Raw genomic sequence first — 23,230 nt, 5'->3', positions numbered from 1 at the left:
TGATTTCTCTTGCGTGTCCCCGAGTTTCACCTCACTTAAAAACTATGTGTTTATAAAATCAGACATAAAAATACAAGTGTCACTGCACACCATTACTGAAAATTTGCTGACTTTCTCATATTTACTATCTAATTATAAAATAAATCAATAGGAATATAAATATTGTACTTACATTTCAATGTATAGTATATAGAGCAGTATAAACAAGTCGTATGAAATTTTAGTTTTTACTGAATTCCCTAGTGCTTTTTATGTAGCCTGTTGTAAAACGAGGCAAATATCTAGATGAGTTGAAGTACCCCCTGGAAGACCTCTGCGTACCACCAGGGGTACATGTACCCCTGGTTGAGAACCACTGCCCTATGCCAAAGATGCCCTTCCTATGACTTCTCCATTTATACTTTGATACAAACAAGTTACATATTACAGTCCAGATGTTGTTAGTTACCACCCTTACACCTTGGACCTGCTAGTTTGAACAAAACCTCCTCATCCATTATCCTGTCATCCCATCCTTATCTTTAGGAGGGGTCAGTGTGTTCTTGTACCGTCTCGTAGTAATGTGTTTATGTAGTCACTCGAGAGATCTGTGTATTTTTGTACCATCCTCTCTGGTCAGGAATGTGCTTATTTGGTTAGCTGACACCTCGTGTGTTACTATTCTTCGAAGGCCAACTCTGGATCGTAGTCTTAGTTATGCCCAGCACTCCAGCAAAGCCTATACACCTAAGTCCACTTTCAAGAGTTACGTAAGCACTTGAAAGCCTACATTTTATGGGAAATCAATGGGACTTAGGCTCCTAAGTCACTTATTGGTCCCTATATATAGTTTAATGATCTTTTGAGTTTTAAGTTTGCTTACTGTGGATGAGGTGATTCAGCTCATTATTGCTTTTACACTCCCCAGTGCCCAAATCTGTTTTTCTGAAAGCAGTACACTCTGTGACTGGTAACAAGCAGAGTTTCTTGTTGGCTTGCATTTCCCTTTCATTTTTCTATGGTGTCTCTGTTTCTTCTGATGTTTTCATAGTGTTCTGTATGGTTGTTGTAAAGGAGCCATTAAGGTGAATGTTGTTTGTGGACCGTGCAATATATTCTCATTCTGCCTTGGTTAAACCATCAAGGACAAATTAAATAAGGCAGTATGCAAAATGAGGCTTTCAGACAAAGCCCTAATGGTATTGGATATATTTGTCACTGTCACCAGTTCCTGGTATGGTCTTTTGAGTGGTCTGACTGGCCCTCCTTAATTTTCCCACAGTCAGGGCAGTTCTTGGACCCTCATCTCTAATTAAGTCTAGCAGTCTGTTTCAGCCTCTTGGCTGTGTTCATGGAGGCAGCCTGGTGCAGGGGTGTTCCCTGTTTGCTCTCCTAGGCCCTTGTGCCTCATTTTCTTTGTCTGTTCTCTTCTTTATAGCACCCCCATAGCACCCCATAGCACTCCCATAGCACTATATGGGGGTGTGGTCAAGCTGCTAGCCTGTAAACAGGAGAGGCTCTCCTTCCCCTTCTGTCTGTGCTCACTATGGGGTTTGTAGACCCCATTACAGTCCCACTATCTGATGCAACAAACCCAAGGGAACAAAGGTAAATCAGATGACAGGCTTATCATGCAGCAACCAGCAGCATTAGAACAATTTGTAGCATGGGGATACTGAAAGCCATTGAAGAAAACTGTAAACCCTGTATATGATAGAAACAACTTCAAGCCAGAGGGTACTGCCATGCCACCCAGAACTCCTAGTTCCAGCACCCCTGGCAGCAACTTAACAATGTTCCCCCTCATGCAAAATAAGATTTTTTTTTTATAACTGGAACACACTTTCATTGGATGGATGAAGATGGATACAGGATTATCAGTGCAAATGTGACCTTAGTTAAGGTTGAGGTTCCATTTTGCATTTAGAGCATGGATTCAAGCTCTTTGTAATGTAAGAAAAATATAACATATTCTTCCCAAACGTGACTATCGAATACATTTTCTGAGAATGTACAAGTAAATCTCTTAATAGGTTTGAGTTTAAATTAATTAAAACTGTTTAATATCTATGTCTGTTATTCCTATGTCCCAAAGGATCATAATAATAGAATAACTGGCTCTTCAAACTTTTAATATCTATGTCTGCTATTCCTATGTCCCAAAGGATCATAATAATAGAATAACTGGCTCTTCAAACTTTCCGTATAGTTAAAATTCATTCAAAAGTTATGGATACCCGATATTGGAAGACATTAGTAATTATGCCAAGACATTAAAAACTGTTGTATCTAATTAATTGTTTTAGAGACTCTAGACAAGGCCAGTTCAATGGCCATTGAAATATCAGAGTGAACTCAACCAGTCATTCCCCTTCTTCTATAGCCAATTTGTATGCAATGATTCTGTTGGTTAAATGAGTCTGTGGTGTGAGGGAGTTTGACTGGAATATGTGTCAAGAGTAGAGCTGTGTGGGAACTGGAATGTCCATACCATGGAACATTTTATATTAAAAAAAATCATTCCAAAAAAAGTGAAATTTTTCACAGAATGAACATTTTTGAAAAATTCTAATTTGGAAGAACTGAAACAGAATTGTTTAAAATTGTCATGCTGTGTCTCGGGCTCCTAGCCAGTTACCCAGGAGGCCACCAACTTCCCCACCAGGCAAGTAGCCTGGGAGCTGGCCAGCTGGGAACTTGGTCAGCCCAGAGAGCTGGCCAGATGGGAAGATTCATGATTACGCACAGGCTGCTTTGTATTGCTCTGGTGATGCAAAGCAGTTGTAAACCTAGTTTATCTGGCCAGTGCACTCTGTTCAGTGCTACTTTAGTGTACTGATGGAAGAAAACCCCCTAGATCTGCCCTTCCCCAAGTCTTGGAGGGATGGGGTCAAGAGCTCTTGGAGCTGCCTCTGTCACAGGCTTGGGAAGAGGATGATGAACCTCTTCAGCTGTAGGCGGAGCAGAGGTGTGCAGTGGAGCAAGTTGCACATGGGTGGTGGAGGGGCTGAATTTCTGTTTGGCTGGGGGGCACAAAATTAATAGCAGTGGGGCAGGTGAAGCATGGAATTGATGTGGGACTATGGGGTGCACAGTTTAATTAAGATATAGCTGTGGGGCACACTCAGGTAATTAATTGGTATTTTGGGGTTCTGGGAGAAGCTGAAGGCCGTCCACTCCATCAAGCAGCACATTATATACATAATTTGTGCAACTTGATCTGAACTGAGTTCCTGCAGCCGGGGCAAGCAAAATTGCCTTGCTCGCTGTAAATTTGTAAGAGTTGGCAGCACTGTAATAGTCCAGGCAGGCATAAAACCCAACTCTAACATTCTTCCTACACCTGGTCATTAACCTCATTTGGGAGTTGTCCATGTTTCTATTTCTTGTTTTAACATTTCCATCTCATCTTCAAGTATCCCCAAGGCCTTCTTCAGATCCTCTCTAGAGTATTTTTCATAAGGATTGTATTCTGAGTAAGAAGTATGCTTCATATTCATATCCTGGCTAATTCCCTCTTCTGCTCCTCTATAAGGATGATGCAGATTGGAAAAAAATGAATATTTGTAAGAATCTTTTCCTTTTTCAGATTTTATGAAAGTCTGTTACATTTAAGGTTTTTAGGGTTGTATCATATACTTCTAAAAGACTTGGGCATCTGTTTTAGCTCCATTACACGCCTTGCATCTCTAACATCCCACATATTTATAAGCAAGCAAAGAAACATGAAAATAACGATTTGAAGAGAACTGAAATGTCCACAAGAAGACATCCAGCAGCAACAAGGAAAGAGAATCTTCAGGAAAGATTTACAGGTTTTATGCTAGATAAAGGAGGCTTTCCTTCACAATACAAAAGTTCAGGATTCCTTTATCAACCATAATGAATTCCTCTTCTGCACGGAGAACAAATTTTCATGTATATTACCATACATGTCTGAAAAATAAAGTACTGTGGATACCTCTGTTCTGTGTACTTTGTGTAATTAAAGTAAAACTTCCAGTCTCTGTGGGTTTAATGGGCTGTGCTCAATGTTTTGAAAAGTAGATTTCAGTATGAAATAGTTTATTATTTAAAAGAGAATATCTGCAAAAGTTGTTTGCTATGTCACAAACTTTACCACTGCTTCATACTTCTCAAAAAACAAATGTCTAGTTAATGTTTCTCTTCAACTTATTTTATCACATCACAACATGAACATCTGCAACATTGTGAATTTTTGTTTTCTGGGTTACAGGCTGATGATTTTCTGGTTATATTCTTTCCCTAATTCTTGTTTCAATTTTGGATGATTCTTTATCAGTTGATAAGACTTTAATGTCAGTGTTGCAGCAGAAGGTTACATTCTGCTCTGATACTATGTCATTAATTGAAATCAAGCGTGCTTTACCCAAGGAAAAATAATATAGTGACTGTGTTTAATGTAGCCGTTTCACACTAACAATGCACGTTTGTGCATATGCACACATACTCATCTATTTTCACTCTTCTCAGACTGAGGTTGAACACCACCTTATAGAGGATTTCTTATGGAATTGCTCCACTTCCCTCAATCGTGTTTAGCTTCTGCCCCCCACCCAGCCCCTGGTTTTGAACAGCTTTTGACTTATTATTTTCTAAAATGCTATCTTCATGTACATAAATTTGGAAACAAAAAGAGAAATAAATTTGCACTGTTAGAAAATAAGTTATTTAAAATATTTTTGCATTCTTTAAATATGCAGTAAATTCATTATGTAGAAACTTAAATGTGGAGAGCTTTTATTTCTGAAGTTTGTTGTAAGTGTTTTAACCAGTAAACTCTCAATATCTACTGATTTTTTTATTATTATTGTAGGCTTATGATGAGGAGATGTATGGCAGTAAATATCAATGGATCATTCCTGGGTGGTATGAAAGTTCATGGTGGGAATCTTGGATTAATTCTTCACAGTGTGTCAGCAAAAATCTTCTTACTGCCATGGAAGGTTACATTGGAGTGGATTTTGAACCTCTCAGTTCAAAAGTGATAAAGACCATATCAGGACGGGTTAGTATATTTCTTTCAACTACTTTGCAACATTCAAAAATATTCCCCTAATGTACATATTGTTTTGCCTGTCAATTATTTAAAATTTGATAACTACAGAAAGAGACATTGTAGGGTAGGGTTTTTTTTAATATTTTGTGTCTTTGGGTGAATTTAGTGATCAGGAAAGAGAGGGACTAATAACTACCAACAGAAATAGTCAGAGTACTGCAAGCATTAAGCAGTCCCTCATCTCTCACCCCAGATTCTCCCCAACAATCCTCTTCTTCCGCCATGTTTTTGTGTAACCCTCATTCTCTTTTCTCCTCCTGCCCTCATTTTATCTCCCTTGTCTATGAGTGGACCCCTAAACAATCTCTCTTTTCCCTCAAGCCCCCGTCCCTTTCTTCATCACCTTGCAGACATTTCCTAAGGGCCTGCTGCTTCATTTCCCTTGGAAAAGACTCTCAACGTGCTGGGAACTTTGGAGCAGGTCCACCCTCCAGCCCCATGATGCTGGGGATGAATGTCTGCGAAGCACAGGAATCCTTAGGGCTCTTAGAACCAATCTCCAGTTGCTCCACATCCTTCCCTAGGCCTCCCCAAGTTTCGCCTACCATTCCCAGTCTCTTTTGTAGCCAATTTATGTCCATCTCTCTGCCTCCCTCCTCCCGCATTTCGATTTCCCTGTCTGGTCCACTTCCTCTCACTTTCCTGCCCCTTTCCCAGGTCTCTCTCTGCCTCTTCCATGACTCATTTCATTTCCTTCTTGCCACTCTCCACCTTCTGGGGTGTCCCTGAAGACTATTCTTCTGGCTAAAGACTTTCTAGGGCCCAAATGAGGAGGAAATCGCTGCTGCTGGCACAGCTAGGAGGCAGGTAGCCTGCCTCCAAAGAGCAGTGCTGCTATTGAGTAGCCTTTCTCAGAAGGTGATGCTGAGTGTAGAGCACACCAGTATTACTACAGGTAACTGCAAGGCACAGAGGGCAACCAGATCCTATGTTTTTGGTGCCCCTTACAGTGGGGTGCCCTAGGAAGTACCTATTATTAGACCTAGAACTAAGGCTGCCGCTGGCAATTGCCAGATTTCCAAACACTTCTTTAATCAGAGGTGCTCATGTTTTTTTCCATGAGTCACTTTTTGACATCAGTGCTTACTGGAAAAAATGTTAAGTACTTTAACATTCTGATTAAACAATGTCAGTTCATTTCTTTTTTAATTATCATCCTTATTATTTACTTATTTGCACTTGGATAGCAGCTGATATGATTATCCTCCTCCTCCAGTATGCTATTTTAAAACATGTAAGATATTATTTCTTCTCTTCTGCAGGGTGATATACAGATAAAATCCTTCTCACTGTTGTCTTTGTTCTTGGATTTTCCCTACAGATATACACATACATACCCTTAAGGCAGAAACGCACAAGCCTTATACAAAATCCCCAAATTACAATCCACAGTACTAGATACTATGTGGGCAGACAGATCATTAGAAACCTTTTTTGCTATCTCCTTCCTTAGCTGTATATATTATTTATACTCAGTAAGGCCTGATCCTGCAAATTGTTAACCTCACTAGCTCTCTGTGACTCTCAGGATTGGATGCACCCCAGATTTTAGATAGATAAATATGCACAATGCCAGCTTATCACATAACCACATGTATGATTTTTGAAGGTTCTTTGTCTTTTCAAGATGTTCTTTATAACACTTTGGGCTTGTCTACACTACCCGCCAGATCAGACATAATAAATCGACCGCTGAGCACTCTCCCATCAACTCTGGTACTCCATCAGAATGAGAAGCGCAAGCGGAGTCGACAGGAGAGTGTCAGCTGTTGACTTACTGTAGTGAAGACACCGCGATAAGTAGATCTAAGAACATCACGTAGCTGAAGTTGCATATCTTAGATTGACCCCGTGTGGTAGTGCAGACAAGCCCATAAAATGTGTTGTGTGTATTTGTTTCTGTATAAAATATAATGCATAAAGCCCCAGCCCATGAATAAATGGGCCTGATTCTCCACTGCTTTCCCTCATGTAGTCATTCACACCTGTGGAGATTGAGTGCAAAATGCTACCAGTCTGGAATTCATTGCAACAAGCTATTACTGAGGTCAAGAGCTTAGCAATATTCTGAAACAAAACAATAATAATAAAACCCTAGACACTTTTGTGATTTTTTTTTAAAAATCACTTACATTAGGAAAAAATGATAAGGTTATAAAACCTCACTTCAGGGCATACCCCAACCTCTGTGACAGAGATCAGGAAGAATGTTCTCCTTTGGTAATTCAGTGGATCACCAGCTTGCAACCCAGGATGCTGGCTGCGTTGGAACAGAAGACTGATGTATGAAAGTAAAATTACTTAAAATGGGTGCTTCTTACATACACAGCCTGTGCAATACATATTCATCTCTGTTTATGCTCTTTCCCTCCACCTCCCACCATCACTTTTGAAATTAATAAGAATGCATGATCTCATGGGATTTTAACTTTTTCCTAGCGCTTGCCTTAAAAATCTTTTCTATATCAATGGGGACACTTAAAAAATGAAGATTCAGGACCCAAAATCTCTGGAGTCCTGAGCTATGTCATGAAGTTTTATTTCCTTCTCCACAGACACCACAGCAGTATGAAAAGGAGTATAATGACAAACGGGGAGATGGACAGTCCAGTAAATTTCATGGTTATGCCTACGATGGAATATGGGTGATTGCCAAAACACTGCAGCGGGCAATGAAATATCTCAACACTACAAACAAACACCAAAAAATTGAGGATTTTAACTACACAAACCACAAACTTGGCAAAATATTTCTGGATGCTATGAATGAAACCAACTTCTTTGGTGTAACGGTAAGTCCTAACCTGCTCTTATTCACTATATTTTTAAGTCAGTATCTAAAGTATTCACATGACATTTTAAAATAATTTAAAAAATAAAGGGAAGTGTGTATGTGCAATTCTTGTGTTTTGGGAGGTTTCTGTCCTCCTTACTTACTGAATGGTACGTGGGCCAGATCTTCTTTGTACCACTGCAGCAGAGCACTGAAGCATGTGCTTAGCTGAATTGGTTCACTGTGGCAGCTTTGTGCTGCATTGCTGTCAGATACAGGCTGTAGAGGTAGCACTCTGGCCCCAGGAGGACCGCTCCAAAGAAAGATGAATCCTCTGCTGCTGAGAATCTGATCCATGATGCATTATCTATGTTTGATATGTAACTAGGTAAGCATTCAGGTGCTTCTGGTTTTGTGCCAATTTCTTCTTATAGAAAATATGGTGGTGTGTGGTACAGAGTGTGATTCATATATGATAACTCTGTTTCCCTTTCTAGTCAAAGGTGAAATAGGTGTTGATAAAGATCAATGTTTTGGAAAATCCAAACATATACACGTCAGTTTGTTAGGATATGCATCATGAGGTATTAAGGGAAATAGCAAAGAACTTAGGCCCAAGTCCTGCAAGCTGCTTCACTTGTGAGTAGTGAGACCCTGGCACTGAGTAGTTTGTGCCTTATGGACTTAACTGATCTATCAGTCATATTGGAAACCTAATGAAAACCAGGGAGCTTGTGAAAGATTGGAGAAAAGTACATGTAGTGTCGATTTTGGGGGAGGAGGGAGGGATGAAATGGGGAAGCAGCAAGAGAAGTACTCAACTTGAGTTCCATCTCTGCATCTGTGTGCAGAGTTACTACCAAAATCTAACTTTCATGTCTTGTCCTGTAAAATAATGAAACAACTACAGTATTAAGAGAAAGATTCCTAAACTTCTAGAGGATAACAAAAGCATTAATCTGTAAAATCAATCCCACACAAACTTGATATATTTATTTTAGAATTACAGAATTAGTGAGTGTAATGGTCAAAATCCTTAGATGATGTTGCCACTTTATGGCTCCTTGATCCTTGGGCTGCCAGACACCAGTATAGTCTTGAGGAGCAACTCGGAGTGTCCCCAAGGGTCAGTAAGTTGTACAAGCTGCAATAGACCCTAGGTGGCAATTTTAGCAGCTAGAGATTGATGAAATGCTGGGGTATTCTTGTAACACTTTATTTTCCCCACTACATTCTTTAAACTGGATAGCTGAGAGGTGGGGGTGAGGGGCAGGAGATAGCGGTGTGGTGCTAGCTACACCAGTCTTTCACCACTCAGAAATTTCCCCAGGTAGCCATTTCAACCAGCTTTAAGACTGCTTTACATTATTGGAGCAGCACAAAACATCTGTGGTGGGACCAAGGATCTAGCCCAATATATCTACAGCCAAATTCTGTTCTCAGTTATACCCTTTTAAATATGTAGTAAGTCTTTTGATTTCAGGGAGTGTAAATCAGGCCTGGTCTACACTAGGACTTTAAATCGAATTTAGCAGCATTAATTCGAATTAACCGCTCAACCGTCCACACCAGGAAGCCGTTTAATTCGACCTAGAGGGCCCTTTAGTTCGAATTTGGTACTCCACCCCGACGACATGGCTATCTCGAATTAGGCTAGGTGTGGATGCAAATCGAACTTAGTAGCTCCGGGAGCTATCCCACAGTGCACCACTCTGTTGACGCTCTGGACAGCAGTCCAAGCTTGGATTCTCTGACCAGCCACACAGGAAACAACCCGGGAAAATTTGAATCCTTTTCCTGTCTGGCCAGTTTGAATCTCAATTCCTGGTTGGACATCGGGGCGAGCTCAGCAGCACCTGCAACGATGCAGAGCTCTCCAGCAGAGGAGTCCATGCAATCCCAGAATAGAAAGAGGTCCCCAGCATGGACAGACCAGGAAGTCCTGGATCTGATCGCTGTGTGGGGCGATGAGTCTGTGCTTTCGGAGCTGCGCTCCAACAAACGGAATGCAAAGACCTACGAGAAGGTCTCCAAAGCCATGGCACTCAGAGGATACAGGCGGGATACAACGCAGTGCCGCGTGAAAATCAAGGACCTGAGACAAGGCTACCAAAAAGTCAGAGCGGCAAACGGACGCTCCGGAGCCCAGCCCCAGACATGCCGCTTCTACGAGGCACTGCATGCTATTCTAGGTGGGTCTGCCACCACTGCCCCACCAGTGACCATGGACTCTGAGGATGGGATAGTGTCGAGGGGCAGTTCCTCAGCGATGTTCGCCGATGGGGAAGATGAGGAAGGGTTTGTGGAGGACGACGCAGGCGACAGCGCTTACAATACCGCTTTCCCCAACAGCCAGGATCTCTTCATCACCCTCACAGAGATCCCCTACCAACCCTCCCTGGCCGTTAACATGGACTCTGAATCAGGGGAAGGATCAGTCGGTAAGTGTTATAAACATGGAAACATTTATTTCTTAAAAAACAGGAATATATACTATATAAAAACTAGCTAAAAAGTTGTCCATATAAAACTATATAAAAAGAAGGTCCACACATATAGGGATGGAATAGAAATCCTCTTCGGACACTTCCACGAAGGTCTCGTAGAGGTGCTCGAAAAGCCTCCGCAGGAGGTTCCTGGGGAGAGGTGCCTTATTTGGTGCTCCATGGAAGAACACTCTTCCGCGCCAGGCCATCCTCACGTAAAGCGGAATCGTTGCCTCCACCACCATGGCTGCATACGGTCCTGGTCTGTGCAGGGATTCCCGCAGCATCCTCTCTCTCTCTCTCCGAGTGACCCGCCTCAGGGTAATGTCATTCGGCGACTGCTGCATCTAAGTAGGGCAATTAGTGTACTGTTACTATTGTGACTGCTTGACTTTTACTTTGCATAGCAAAGACCTTCGTTCAACAGGCACGTGTTGGAGGCCGCAGAGGAAAAGCATACAGTGATCTTTCCTGGGCACAGCCGCGAGGGGCTGGAACAGGGTCGGACTTTATGCTTTCCAGATTGCCTTCTGCGGGAGGGCACAGCTACCCATTAACTGTTAAGCAGCCTATAGTGTAGGGCTTACCAGGCCTGGCTGATAAACGGATTCAGCTGTACCGCCCCGCCTGTCCAATCTCTGGTGCAAGACCGCAGCCACTGAAAGCGTATTCCGAAATCTCGAACTTGTCCTGAGAGCTCGTGAGACTAGGTTCCCTGTATGGTCTTGTTCACAGAAACTGAGTAGATTGTGTTCACTGTTCGCAAACATGTATCTTTTCAAGGAAATCACTTCCTTTTTGCCATCACACAGCTGCGGCTCTTTCACGAACTGCCCCGCCATCCCCCTCACAGAGGCTGGTGCAGATTAGGCGGCGAAAGAAAAAGACTCGGGACGAGATGTTCGCTGAACTGATGGCCTGCTCCAGAGCCGAGGCGGCCCAGCAGAGCCAGTGGAGGGAGACCCTATGTCAGCACCAGCGCTCACACATCAAATGGGAGGACAGGTGGCGGAAGGAAGACCAGCAGGCGACTCAAATGCTGCTTGGGCTAATGAGGGAGCAAACGGACACGCTCCGGCGCCTTGTAGATGTTCTGCAGGACCGCAGGCAGGAGGAGAGAGCCCCCCTGCACTGTATCTGCAACCGCAATCCCCCGCCACAAAGTCCTGTCCCCCCCTCACCCAAAATAACAAGAAGGAGGGGCGCTAGGGGCCGTGAAAACTGGCACAGCACCCCAGCAGAGCGCTCATGTACCACACCGCTCTGATGCCATAAACTTTGAGAAGTGCTTCCCTTCCTGCATCACCCAGTCCCAAATCCAAGTTTCATCCCCCCACTGTGTAGTTGAGTATTAAAAGTAGTTTGTTGTTATTCACTGTTTCCGTCCCGTTTTTCTTGTCAGAAGACTTTGTGTGAAGGGGGGGGAGGGTTTTTTTAATCGCATAGGACAGCCTCCATTACCAGGGTACAGACTTGGGGGCAGGATCAACAGCAGGACACACACAGACTGCAGTCACTAGGCACCAGGGTCAGTCTGGGAGGTGTATGCTGCCCCAGGGTCCTAGTGCCTGCCATCCACAAATGGCAAGGCAGGCTGCCCTTACCATGCCCTTCCACCCTAGCCACGAGCCTCTCCGATGCCCTGAGCCCCAGCAAGAGCCCTCATCCACGGACACATACTCACCCTTCCCACACACCCCTCACTACGCCCCAACCCCCAGCCCAGAGCCTGCATCCAAACTCCGTCCCAAAGACGGCACCCCTCACCCCTTCCTGCAAACCCACCCCTTCCTGCACACCCACCCGCAATCGTCCTCCCCCCGGGGACCACTGTAGGAGCAGGAGCCTGTCATTCCTCTAGTGTAGAAGCAGTCTGTACATCAGTGCACACCGTACCCACCACAGTCTGCGTCCATGTTTCAACCCTAGAACAGGAATTCATAATTAAAGAAAACTTTGTTAATAATCAGTGTTCAATTAACTTTATTTTAAAACGTGTGTTAGAAGGGGGGAAACCTGGAGAATGGGGTATGTAACCGCAGATCGAAGTCAACAGTCACAAAAACAGGCTCAGGTTCAGCTTCTCTGTAAGTCAAGTGGACAGTCATAGGTTACCCTGCTCTCCGAGGAACCTAGCTTTCAAAGCCTCCCGGATGCACAGCGCTTCCCGCTGGGATCTTCTATCGGCACGGCTGTCTGGCTGAGCGTAATCAGCAGCCAGGCGATTTGCCTCAACCTCCCATCCCGCCATAAAGGTCTCCCCCTTGCTCTCACAGAGATTGTGGAGCACACAGCAAGCTGCAATAACAACGGGGATATTTTTTTCGCTGAGGTCCGAGCGAGTCAGTAAGCTCCGCCATCTCCCCTTGAGACGTCCGAAAGCACACTCCACCACCATTCTGCACTTGCTCAGCCAGTAGTTGAAGAGTTCCTTCTCACTGTCCAAGGCGCCTGTATAGGGCTTCATGAGCCAGGGCATTAGCGGGTAGGCTGGGTCCCCGAGGATCACTGTAGGCATCTGCACATCCCCAACCGTTATTTTGTGGTCCGGGAAGAAACTACCTGCCTGGAGGCATCTAAACAGACCAGAGTTCCTGAACATACGCGCGTCATGAACCTTGCCCGGCCACCTGACGTAGATGTTGGTAAAACGTCCCCTATGGTCCACCAGTGCTTGCAGCACCATAGAAAAGTAGCCCTTTCGGTTAATGTAGTGGCTGGCCTGGTGGGCTGGTCCCAGGATAGGGATGTGAGTCCCATCTATAGCCCCACCGCAGTTTGGGAATCCCATCGCGGCGAAGCCATCTCTGACGACCTCGACGTTTCCTAGAGTCACTACCTTTGAGTATCAGAGGGGTAGCCGTGTTAGTGCTCAATGATTGCGTGGGCTACTTGAATCACAGCAAGCCCTACAGTAGATTTGCCGACGCCAAAGTGGTTCGCTACTGACCGGTAGCTGTCTGGCATTGCAAGTTTCCAGAGGGCTATGGCCACTCGCTTCTGCACAGTCAGGGCTGCTCGCATCCGGGTGTCCTGGCACTTCAGGGCAGGGGCCAGCAAGTCACAGAGTTCAAGGAAAGTGCCCTTACGCATCCTGAAGTTTCGCAGCCACTGTGATTCATCCCAGACCTGCAGCACTATGCGGTCCCACCAGTCCGTGCTTGTTTCCCGGGCCCAGAATCGCCGTTCCACACCATGAACTTGACCCATTGCCACCATGATCTCCACTGCGCGGCGTACCCTGCTTTGTGAGAGGTCTGCGCCACTCTCCTCACCGTGCTGACGGAGCCTCCTCGTCCGATTTCTCAGCAGCTGACTGTGGAAGAGGTGGACGATAAGGTGCGAGGAGTTGACAACGGCCATAAGTGCAGCGATGATCGCAGCGGGCTCCATGCTCGCAGTGCTGTGGCGTCTGCGCTGTAACTGACCAGAGAAGGGCGCGAACAGATTTCCCGCCGGCACTTTCAGGGAGGGAGAGCGTGATTGACGGTTCAATGACGACAGTTACCCAAAACCACCCTCGACACATTTTTTTCCCCAGCAGGCATTGGGGGCTCTACCCAGCATTCCAATGGGCAGCGGGGACTGCGGGAACTGTGGGATAGCTTCCCACAGTGCAATGCTTCCAAAGTCGACGCTGGCCCCGTTAGTGTGGACTCACAAAGTCGAATTAGTGTCCTTAGTGTGGATACACAAATTCGACTTCATAAGGTCGATTCCACAAATTCGAATTAAGTTAATTCGAAATAGTCTTGTAGTGTAGACGTACCCTCAGATCGGAATATGGACCTTAAGTTTTCAGAAGTCATTTGATAACATGTCTTGCAAACCGTCAGATGTACATTAAAAGTACAGCTCAGTTTAGAGTTAATACAGAGCTGTACTCTCCAGGGGGATCTCTGGGAGATACTCTGCCTCAGGAAGAATGCCTTCCAGAGCTCCACAACATGCCTGAGGAGAGAACCTGCCACTACACTCACCTGCGCAAGCTGCATGCTTGCTGATTAGCACCTGTAATTCTAAGTGAGTAGATATGGAATGGGGACTTTTAGGACAATGTGGGTTGCTGGTGTGGCATGGAGGTAGCAGTTCCTGCACTTATCTGAACACAGGGACTTCACGTTTCATGTGCTTTCGAGTAGAGCACATAGAAGCTGGGAAGGGTCCTTGGCTGGTCCCTGGTTATCTGTACAACTGCGTAACAACCTGTCACAGCCTGGGCACAAGTTAATTCCGATCATTTTAGATATTAACTCATCACTTGAATTCAAAACAGGTTGAAGTAATGTAAACAAAGGGTAATCATATATGGCAAAAATGATGTTGGGGGAAATATCTAGTTGCCCACATCAACAAGCAGTGGCAGGATTGGTTTTATTTAATATCATCATTAAGTATTGTAGCATTATGATAGATTCCATTTTGGAAATACTTATATTACAATAAAACTGTTAAAGGAATATTATTTAGGCTGCAATGTAAAAGAAAAACACTCATGTTTGGATATGATAGAATTCACAATTGCCCATGCAAATTTAATTCTGACACTTACGCATTCTTGTTCACTGAATGAGGCAGGGGTCTGGTTGAAACAAAAATGTGATAATTTAATTAAAGGTGGTATCATAATACATGTACTGAAGAGGGCTAAATTAATATTGTGCAGAAAACTGTAAATCAGATTTCTTAGCTTTCCAGTGTTTGATTTTGAAATGGTGCTTTTTTAACAAAGGTTTTTGTACATAATTGCTTACTTTTAAAAAGAAAATACAATTGTCTTTGATATCCAACTGTAACTATCATCAGCAGGGTTTGAACACTGCATCTCTTGTATTGTAACACAAATTACTATCACCGAAGTTGTAGAACAAGGAAGGGTAAGTGATAATAGGAGACAGCTGCTAATCCAGCAAAGCAATTGACCATGGGGTACAAGTACTGCTTCCAGGGGATATCTGGAGGATTCCTAGCTCTCTCTTCTCCCACTTAGCCTAGAGTTGGGGAAGCTGCTATTTCATGGGTCTCCCTGAAAGGTGTGGGGAACAGGCTCCTGGGGCTATGTGTGGGTTGTGGGGTCATGTTGTCTCATTTCCTGTCCCTCCCCTGCAAAAGTGTTGTGGGAGCGCTGGCTCTGTTCGGTTGCATGAAGGATTTAAAGAGGGTAATGGCTTCATGGATCAGTTTGGGGAAGTGTTGCAAGCATAAGAGTCAGCAAGGAAGAGGGCACAAGGGCACTTGAGGGGGCAAGATAAACAGAGAAGGGCAGAGCTAGGGACAGCCCTTAAGGATGAGGACAAGAAGCTTGAATTTAAAGTGGTGAATTCAAGGCATCCAAAGAAGAAGTTGATTTAATCAGTCCAGGAAGATGATCATAGCAGTTGTATTTTTAATTGACAATGTGGATCAGGGAGGCCAGAGAAGAGAATATTGCAGGAGCCTAGACGAGAAATGATGAGAGCCTTGGTGGGAATTTTAGTTGATAGAAAAGGCCAGACCTCAGAGTTGTTACAATGGAAAAAAGCAGCAAGATGTGGATGTTGCTTAGATGTGTGGCACACACTGTTGTTGACTTTTGTGATTTTATCTTAAATCTCACAATATTTGGTGTTTCACTTAAAGCCCCAGCTTCTGTTGTCAGGTGATTACATGAGATTCACATAAGAACAGCCGTACTGGGTCAGACCAATGGTCCATCTAGCCCAGTATCCTGTCCTCTGACAGTTGCCAATGACAGATTCTTCAGAGGGAAAGAACAAAACAGGGCAATTATCTAGTGATCCATACCCTGTCGTCCAGTCCCAGCATCTGGCTGTCAGAGGCTCAGGGACACCCAGAACATGGGGTTGCCTCTCTGACCAGCTTGGCCAATAGCCACTGATGGATCTATCCTCCATGAACTTATCCAATCCTTTTTTGAACCCAGTTATAATTTTAAATGATCTCAATTTTTCTTTAAAATGTAGGTAAGTTTCTAGCACTCATGGAGAAAAACTTGTAAACATGATCGCTAAAAAGTTCAAAAGCCAGAAAATGAATACAAAGAACCCAACATTTATTATATGTTAAAATCTCATGATTTTAAGTCAATCTCATGATATTTTGGAGGCCAGACATAAATTTTGAATGCTTGGGGTTGACAATACTGAGTCCAGAAGTGAAGTGAGAGTCAAAGGCAATAGCCAGGTGTTGAGGTGCAATCGTGATGGTGATGATGAGATATCCAGGAAGATATGTCAGAGAGACAGATCAACATGTGGGATGCACAGAGAGGTCTCAAGTCTATGAACCTATGACAAAAATATAAAAGTTCTAGTAATTGAGCATTTTCTCAATACCTCAGGAGCAGATCAGGGCCCATCCTGTCACCGGCACAAGGGAGTAGACTTCAATTCTACATGACTAATGCTCAGTACCCCCCGCTTTGAGTGGGTGGAGCTCTATCTCCCCCCAAAACACCTAGTGGCATAGTTACACTGGCATGTCAGGGGTCCTGCAATGTAGCCCTGTTGCACCTGGTCACCCTGCACCTCCCCACAGCAGCAGGGTGACCAGGAATGATACTGTGGTTCCCTGAGTTGCATTTTCCCTCCGGGTATGCTCCTGGGGCAGTGACCCCCTACTAAGGGTTAGATCACAAAGTGAATATCAGGCCCTTTGTTTTTCCTTTCTCTCCTTTCCATGTCCACCTCTTGTTTAATCTTGACAGCACATCATGGTAAAACTGATAGATTTTATTACCACAGTCTTGGTTGTGCAGGGAAAGTATTTAATCTGAGATGAAGAAGCATGACATTTTAATTTTTAAACTATTCGCAGAGGAGACATGAAAAAGTGAAAACTCATCTATGAACTATGTTTCTTTGAGAGGGGAAAGGGACAATATTTCATCATCAGCCAGGTTGAGCATTTCTGTGATTTTTATATTAATTATGTCTTATCCACCTGTGATTAATATTGTTGCTTTATAATTTTTTTGTAGTATGCTAAATTAAATTATTGTTCAATGTAAATATAATAATAATTGGAGATATACCAATCTCCTAGAACTGGAAAGGACATTGAGTCCAGCCCCCTGCCTTCACTAGCAGGACCAATTTTTGCCCCAGATTCCTAAGTGGCCCCCTCAAGGATTGAACTCACAATCCTGGGTTTAGCAGGCCAATGCTCAAACCACTGAGCTATCCCTCCCCCCTCCAGCTGCTATGATAGTCCAGGCAGTACAGAATCTTTTCTTTACACATGAAAGGGGGGGGGCTGATGGAGCTCAGCCCCCAGTTGCTATGATGAGGATGGTTACCAGCCGTTCTGTACCATCTGCTGGGAATGACCAGGTGTCATTCCTATTTCTACCCAGGCGCCCCCGGACGACCTCACCGAGGCCAGCCAGGAGCACTCACAGGATGATGACAAGGACAGCTATCAGTCCTTTTGCACTGTACCGTCTGCCACCGGGAAGGGGAGGGGAGAGGATGCTGCGGTTTAGTGCTGCAGCACCCCGTCTACCAGCAGCATGCAGTAGACATAGGGTGACATTGAAAAAAGGCGAGAAACGATTTTTTTCCCTTTTCTTTCAGGGGGGGGAAGTGTGTAAATTGACGACATACACCCTGAAACACCCGGGAAAATGTTTTTGACCCTTCAGGCATTGGGAGCTCAGCCAAGAATGCAAATGCTTTCTGGAGACTGCGCGGACTGTGGGATAGCTGGAGTCCTCAGTACCCCCTCTCTCCCTCCATGAGCGTCCATTTGATTCTTTGGCTTTCTGTTACGCTTCTCATGCAGCACTGTGCTGAGTCCCTGCTGTGGCCTCTGTCTATCATAGCCTGGAGATTTTTTCAAATGCTTTGTCATTTCGTCTTCTGTAACAGAGCTCTGAAAGAACAGATTTGTCTCCCCATACAGCGATCAGATCCAGTATCTCCCGTACGGTCCATGCTGGAGCTCTTTTTGGATTTGGGACTGCATCGCCACCTGTGCTGATCAGAGCTCCATGCTCGGCAAACAGGAAATGAAATTCAAAACTTTGTGGGGCTTTTCCTGTCTACCTGGCCAGTGCATCCGAGTTCAGATTGCTTTCCAGAGCGGTCACAGTGGTGCACTGTGGGATACCGCCTGGAGGCCAATACTGTCGATTTGCGGGCACACTAACCCTAATCCGACGTGGCAATACCGATTTCAGAGTTAGAGTATGTCTAGGGGCTTCTCTAAGCTGAGCCAGCTGGTAATTGCCCCCAAGGCACCATTCACCTGCTGAGCAAAGCCACAGCATAGCATACTTTTGCCACTTCTCCTCCTCTTTATCATTTCTAAAGCTGATTGAAAAACTTTTGACAGCCCCCAGTCCCACCTTGAAAAATTGCTGTTTCATCATAAAGGTTTCTCCTGTGTTTCTATGTATGTGTGTGTGTGTGTGTGTGTGTGTGTGAGAGAGAGAGAGAGAGATCCCCGCTGACCCCAGAATAGCCAATACCCAGGGGTTAGGGCACTCACCTGGGATGTGGGTGACCCTACTGAGTGCCCTAACCACCAAGCTATAGAGTCTCTCTTTCTCTCTCTCTGTCTAGCCCAATGAATATTTGATTATTTATACATAGCAGAACAGCTCCAGCAGGAGATTGAGGGAATCCCACCTCTAGCAGCTATTTCACTTTGTATAAATAAATATTCTGAGAGACAAAGAGGCTAACTCTTTAGCCTGGTGGTGAGAGCACTAGTCTCACCCTGGAGATGGGACACCCAGGTTCAGGTTCCTGCTCCATATGATTCGGAGAACAGATGTAAACCTGGGTCTTCCATTTCCCAACTTCATGCCCTTACCTCTGTGCTATTCTTCTCTTAGAGGTTCTTGTGGACATTTTTTTGAAATGTCTCGATTTTTTCCGATGCAAAATGAAAACAAATTCTGAAATCTCAAACTTTTTCACTAAACAGAATTGTTGTTTTCCAGCCAGCTCTGATCCAGAGTTGGCCTGCACTTTGGAGGAGGCTGGCTGGGGGGACCTAGCAATGGCAGTTCTGTGCCCGCTGAGATGTGTCTTTTGTTCTTTACACAACAATCAGAATATGAAAGAACTACATGGGCATAGTAGGGTCCAAAAAATCTGTGTTTTCTAACTAATATACAAAATGTGAGGCCTAGTTAGGTATATATACTGCTGCTCTGGAAACACAGGACAGTGAGCACCATCAGAGGGCTCACAAAGTATTAAAAGGGATGCTACCCAATTCATATACATACACATGTGTCCCATGCAAAGGCAGTGAAGTGAGGCAGAGAGACTGACTTTCATTTTTGACTAACTTTCTATTACTGAAGTTAATCTTCTTATGAAGCATCAGGTATGACAAGAATGCCATACTACGTGGAACAAAGGTTTTCGTTTGGTATTTGAAAAGCCTGTGTTCCTTCTGCAAATGTAAAGTAGTAATATGTGGACATAATTGTCTGAATGTCTTCTAGTAAATGTTGTAATTATAAACCTTTGCATCTCTAACTTGCACTGGGGCTGGGCGGCTTTGGAGTAATTGGCTCTCTACAGTCCAACTCTCCCACTCTGTCTGAGCTGAGTGGAAAATTGACACCTGAGAGTTTACAACTTTTCTATGTAAGGAGACTAATCTGTTCTATTCAGGCTCTTATCTAGTGTTGATCTCCATAGTATCTGAATTTCCTCCAGTAGCGTATTAAGCAACATGACTAACATCTTTAGTTCTTTCTTCCTCTCCCCAGGGGGAAATTATGTAGGGAATTATTTTAATATAATATATGGTATGAACAATGATGTGTGTTTACATAGCAAAAAATAAAAATGATTGAAGAAGTGCATACTATACTTGTAACAGAAGGTGGTGGGGTCTGTGGTGGTTTTTCATTTTCATTCCATAATCTTTGCCTGGCCCCTGCAAAAACTTTGTTACCTCCACAGACAAGCCTTACCCTTGCAGTGGACAGTTCCATTTTGCCAATACAGAGCTGTCAGATGCAGTTCTCATCTTTCACCTTCAGGTGTTCTGGAGCAAGACCATTGAGTGTCTTGTAGATAAGGACCAAGACCTCAATTCTGACACATTATTTTATGTTTGTATGTAAATTAGAGATATACTTTATTCTCTTGAAAGTGCTTTAGCACTGTTTTCCTGTATTTCCCAAGTAGATATTTCTCTTCCAATTTTTTTGACATTGTAACGGTCCTGTTGTCACAGGATAGCTGGCCCCTGTAAATGAAGCCAATCCAGGTCCCCTGTGCCAGAACAGGTGCTCCCATGTGGCCAATTAAGAGGGCAGGACAGCACCTGGGAGCTATAAAGGACCAGGGAGAATATATGTAGAGTCTCAGTAGGAGAGAGAGAGACTGACCAAGTTATTGGGAACTATGAAGGAGTGGGGAGAATCTCTGGGGAGACACTCAGTGAGATACAGAAAGAGCCAGTAAGTAGATCAGTGGAGACGAGAGTGACAGGGAGTCTGAGTGAGTCAGAGCAGACTGGTCCAGTCAGGAAGGATGGGTAAATTAGAGGTGATAGAGACCAGGGGACTGGGGGAGTCCCAGAAAGAAGCAGAACCAGTGGTTTCTGGGAGAAGGCAGGAGAGCAGCAAGAGAGATTTGCTGGCTGGTGTCAACAGGACAGCAGCCCGGAGCCAGAGGGCTGAAGGCAGGAGGAGCAGCAGCAGGGAGAGCTGTCTGCTGGCTCTAAACCAGGCAGCCAGAGCCAAGGGCTGGAGTGGTCTTACCAGCTGATATCTTCAGAGCCACACACCTGGATCCAGAGAAAACATGAGAGGGCTGGGGAAGTGAGGGATGCTCCCTTGGCAGGGATGCTCCCAGCAGAGAGGCTGTGAAGTTTCTTGCTGGGATGAGTGGCATTACACTTCAGCTGGAAGGGTTGGGGTAGCAGTCCTCATACAAGGAGAGGATAGAACTGACAGAGTCCAGATGCAGTTGAAAGCACCTGTGTGTGATAAATGGAGCATTAAGAAACAGGATGTCTTGAGTTTTAATGACAGCTTGTGCTGGGGTAAGCAGTCGACTAAATGTGTATGACTTATTATGGACTATTTTGAACTATGTTCTGGTAATGCATCCTGTTGATGGAGTAGAGGATAAACTTGCATGGAGTTATGGGGATTCCGAAAGGGGAAACGGAGGCAGGAGTGATTGTTATGCTGCGGCCTGCCAGCTGAGGGCAGCAGGTGAGATTGCCCTATGACATCTGAATTAATAGGTTTCTAGATTTTAATGCCAGAAGGGATCATTATGATTATCTAATCTGACATCCTGTATAACATAGGCAACAGAACTTCCCCAAAATAATTCCTAGACCATATCTTTTAGAAAAACATCCATTCTTTATTTAAAAATTGGCAGTGATGGAGAATCTACCACAACCCTTGGTAATTTATTCCAATAATAAACTATTCTCTCCATTAAAATTTTACACTTGTCTCAAGCTGGAATGTATCTAGCTTAAACTTCTAGCCATTGGATTGTGTTATACTTTTCAATGATAGATTGATGAGTCCATTGTTAATTATTTGTTCCCCATGTAAGTGCCTACAGATTGTAATCAAGTCACCCCTTAACCTTCTCGTTGTCAAGATAAATAGAATGAGCTCCTTGAGTTAATAACTGTAAGGCAAGTTTCTAATCCTTTGATCGTTCTCATGGCTCTTCTATGAAGCCTCTCCAATTTATCAACATCCTTCTTGAACTGTGGGCCACAGAACTGGACAGATTATTTCAGCAGAGGTCCCACCAATGCCAAATAGAGGTAAAATAACCTCTCCTTCTCAAAATTTCCCTGTTTATGCATCCCAGGATCGTATTAGCTCTTTTTGCCACAGTGTCATGCTGTGAGCTCATGTTCAGCTGATTATCCACCATGACCCCAAATCTTTTTCAGAGACACTGTTTCCCAGGATAGAGCCCCCGTCCTCTAAGTATGGCCTACCTTCTTTCTTTCTAGATGTATACATTTACATTTAGCCTTACTAAAGCTTGTATTGTTTGCTTGAGCCCAGTTTACCAAGCAACCCAGCTCTCTCTGAATCCATGACCAGTCTTCTTCATTATTTACCACTCCCCAATTTTTGTGTCATCTGAAAATTTTATAAGTGATAATTTTGTTTTCTTCCTGGTCAGTAATAAAAACGTTAAATAGCGTAGGGCGAAGACCCACTCCCTGCAGGGCCCCACTGGAAGCAGACCTACTCAATGATGATTCCTTGTTTACAGTTACATTTTGAGACCTATCAGTTAACCAGTTAATCCGTTTTTAATCTGTTTAATGTGTGCCATGTTAATTTGATATCATCTGAGGTTTTTAAGCAAAATGTCTTATAATATCGCATCAGACGCCTTACAGAAGTACAAATACATTACGTCAACCAAACTTGTAATCTCATTTTTAAAAAAAGATATCAAATTAGTTTGACAGGATCTATTTTCCACAAACTCATGTTTATTTGCATTACATTACCCTCCTTTAGTTCTTGATTAATCAAGTCCCGTATCAGCCATTCCATTATCTTGCTTGAGGTAGATGTCAGGTTGATAGGCCTGTAATTACCTCAGTTATCCTGTCTACTCTTTAAAAAAAAATGGCACAATATTAGTTTTCTTCTGGAGCTTCTCCAGTGCTCTAAGACTTGTTGAAAATCCACATGAACAGTCCAGTGATCTCCTTAGCCAGGCCTTTTAAAATGCTTGGATGCAAGCTAACTGGATCTGTTGACTTAAAAATTTCCACCTTTAGTGGGGTCAGCTTAACATTTTCCAGAGATACTACTAGCATGGAAATAATGTTGTAACCATACGATGAGACTATATCATCTGTTTTTTTCCCCCCTAAATACAGAACAGAAATATTTATTGAACACTTTTGCCTTTTATATATTATTGATAATTCTACCAT

The 23,230-nt window shown here is 43.8% G+C and overlaps 1 protein-coding gene across 2 annotated transcripts in view; it reads left to right on the top strand.

The window, feature by feature from the left end:
* GABBR2 (gamma-aminobutyric acid type B receptor subunit 2) overlaps positions 1–23,230 on the top strand; it is a 900,562-nt gene that overhangs the window by 423,036 nt on the left and 454,296 nt on the right. For both annotated transcript variants that reach the window (XM_039527208.1, XM_039527207.1), the window contains exons 6-7: positions 4,817–5,008; positions 7,615–7,851. In XM_039527208.1, the coding sequence (XP_039383142.1) occupies positions 4,817–5,008; positions 7,615–7,851 (429 nt within the window). The remainder of the gene's footprint in view (positions 1–4,816; positions 5,009–7,614; positions 7,852–23,230) is intronic.

The sequence above is a fragment of the Mauremys reevesii genome, linkage group 2 (assembly GCF_016161935.1).
Source record: "Mauremys reevesii isolate NIE-2019 linkage group 2, ASM1616193v1, whole genome shotgun sequence".
In the NCBI taxonomy this organism is placed as follows: Eukaryota; Metazoa; Chordata; order Testudines; family Geoemydidae; genus Mauremys; species Mauremys reevesii.
This window is presented reverse-complemented; position numbering and strand designations above follow the sequence as displayed.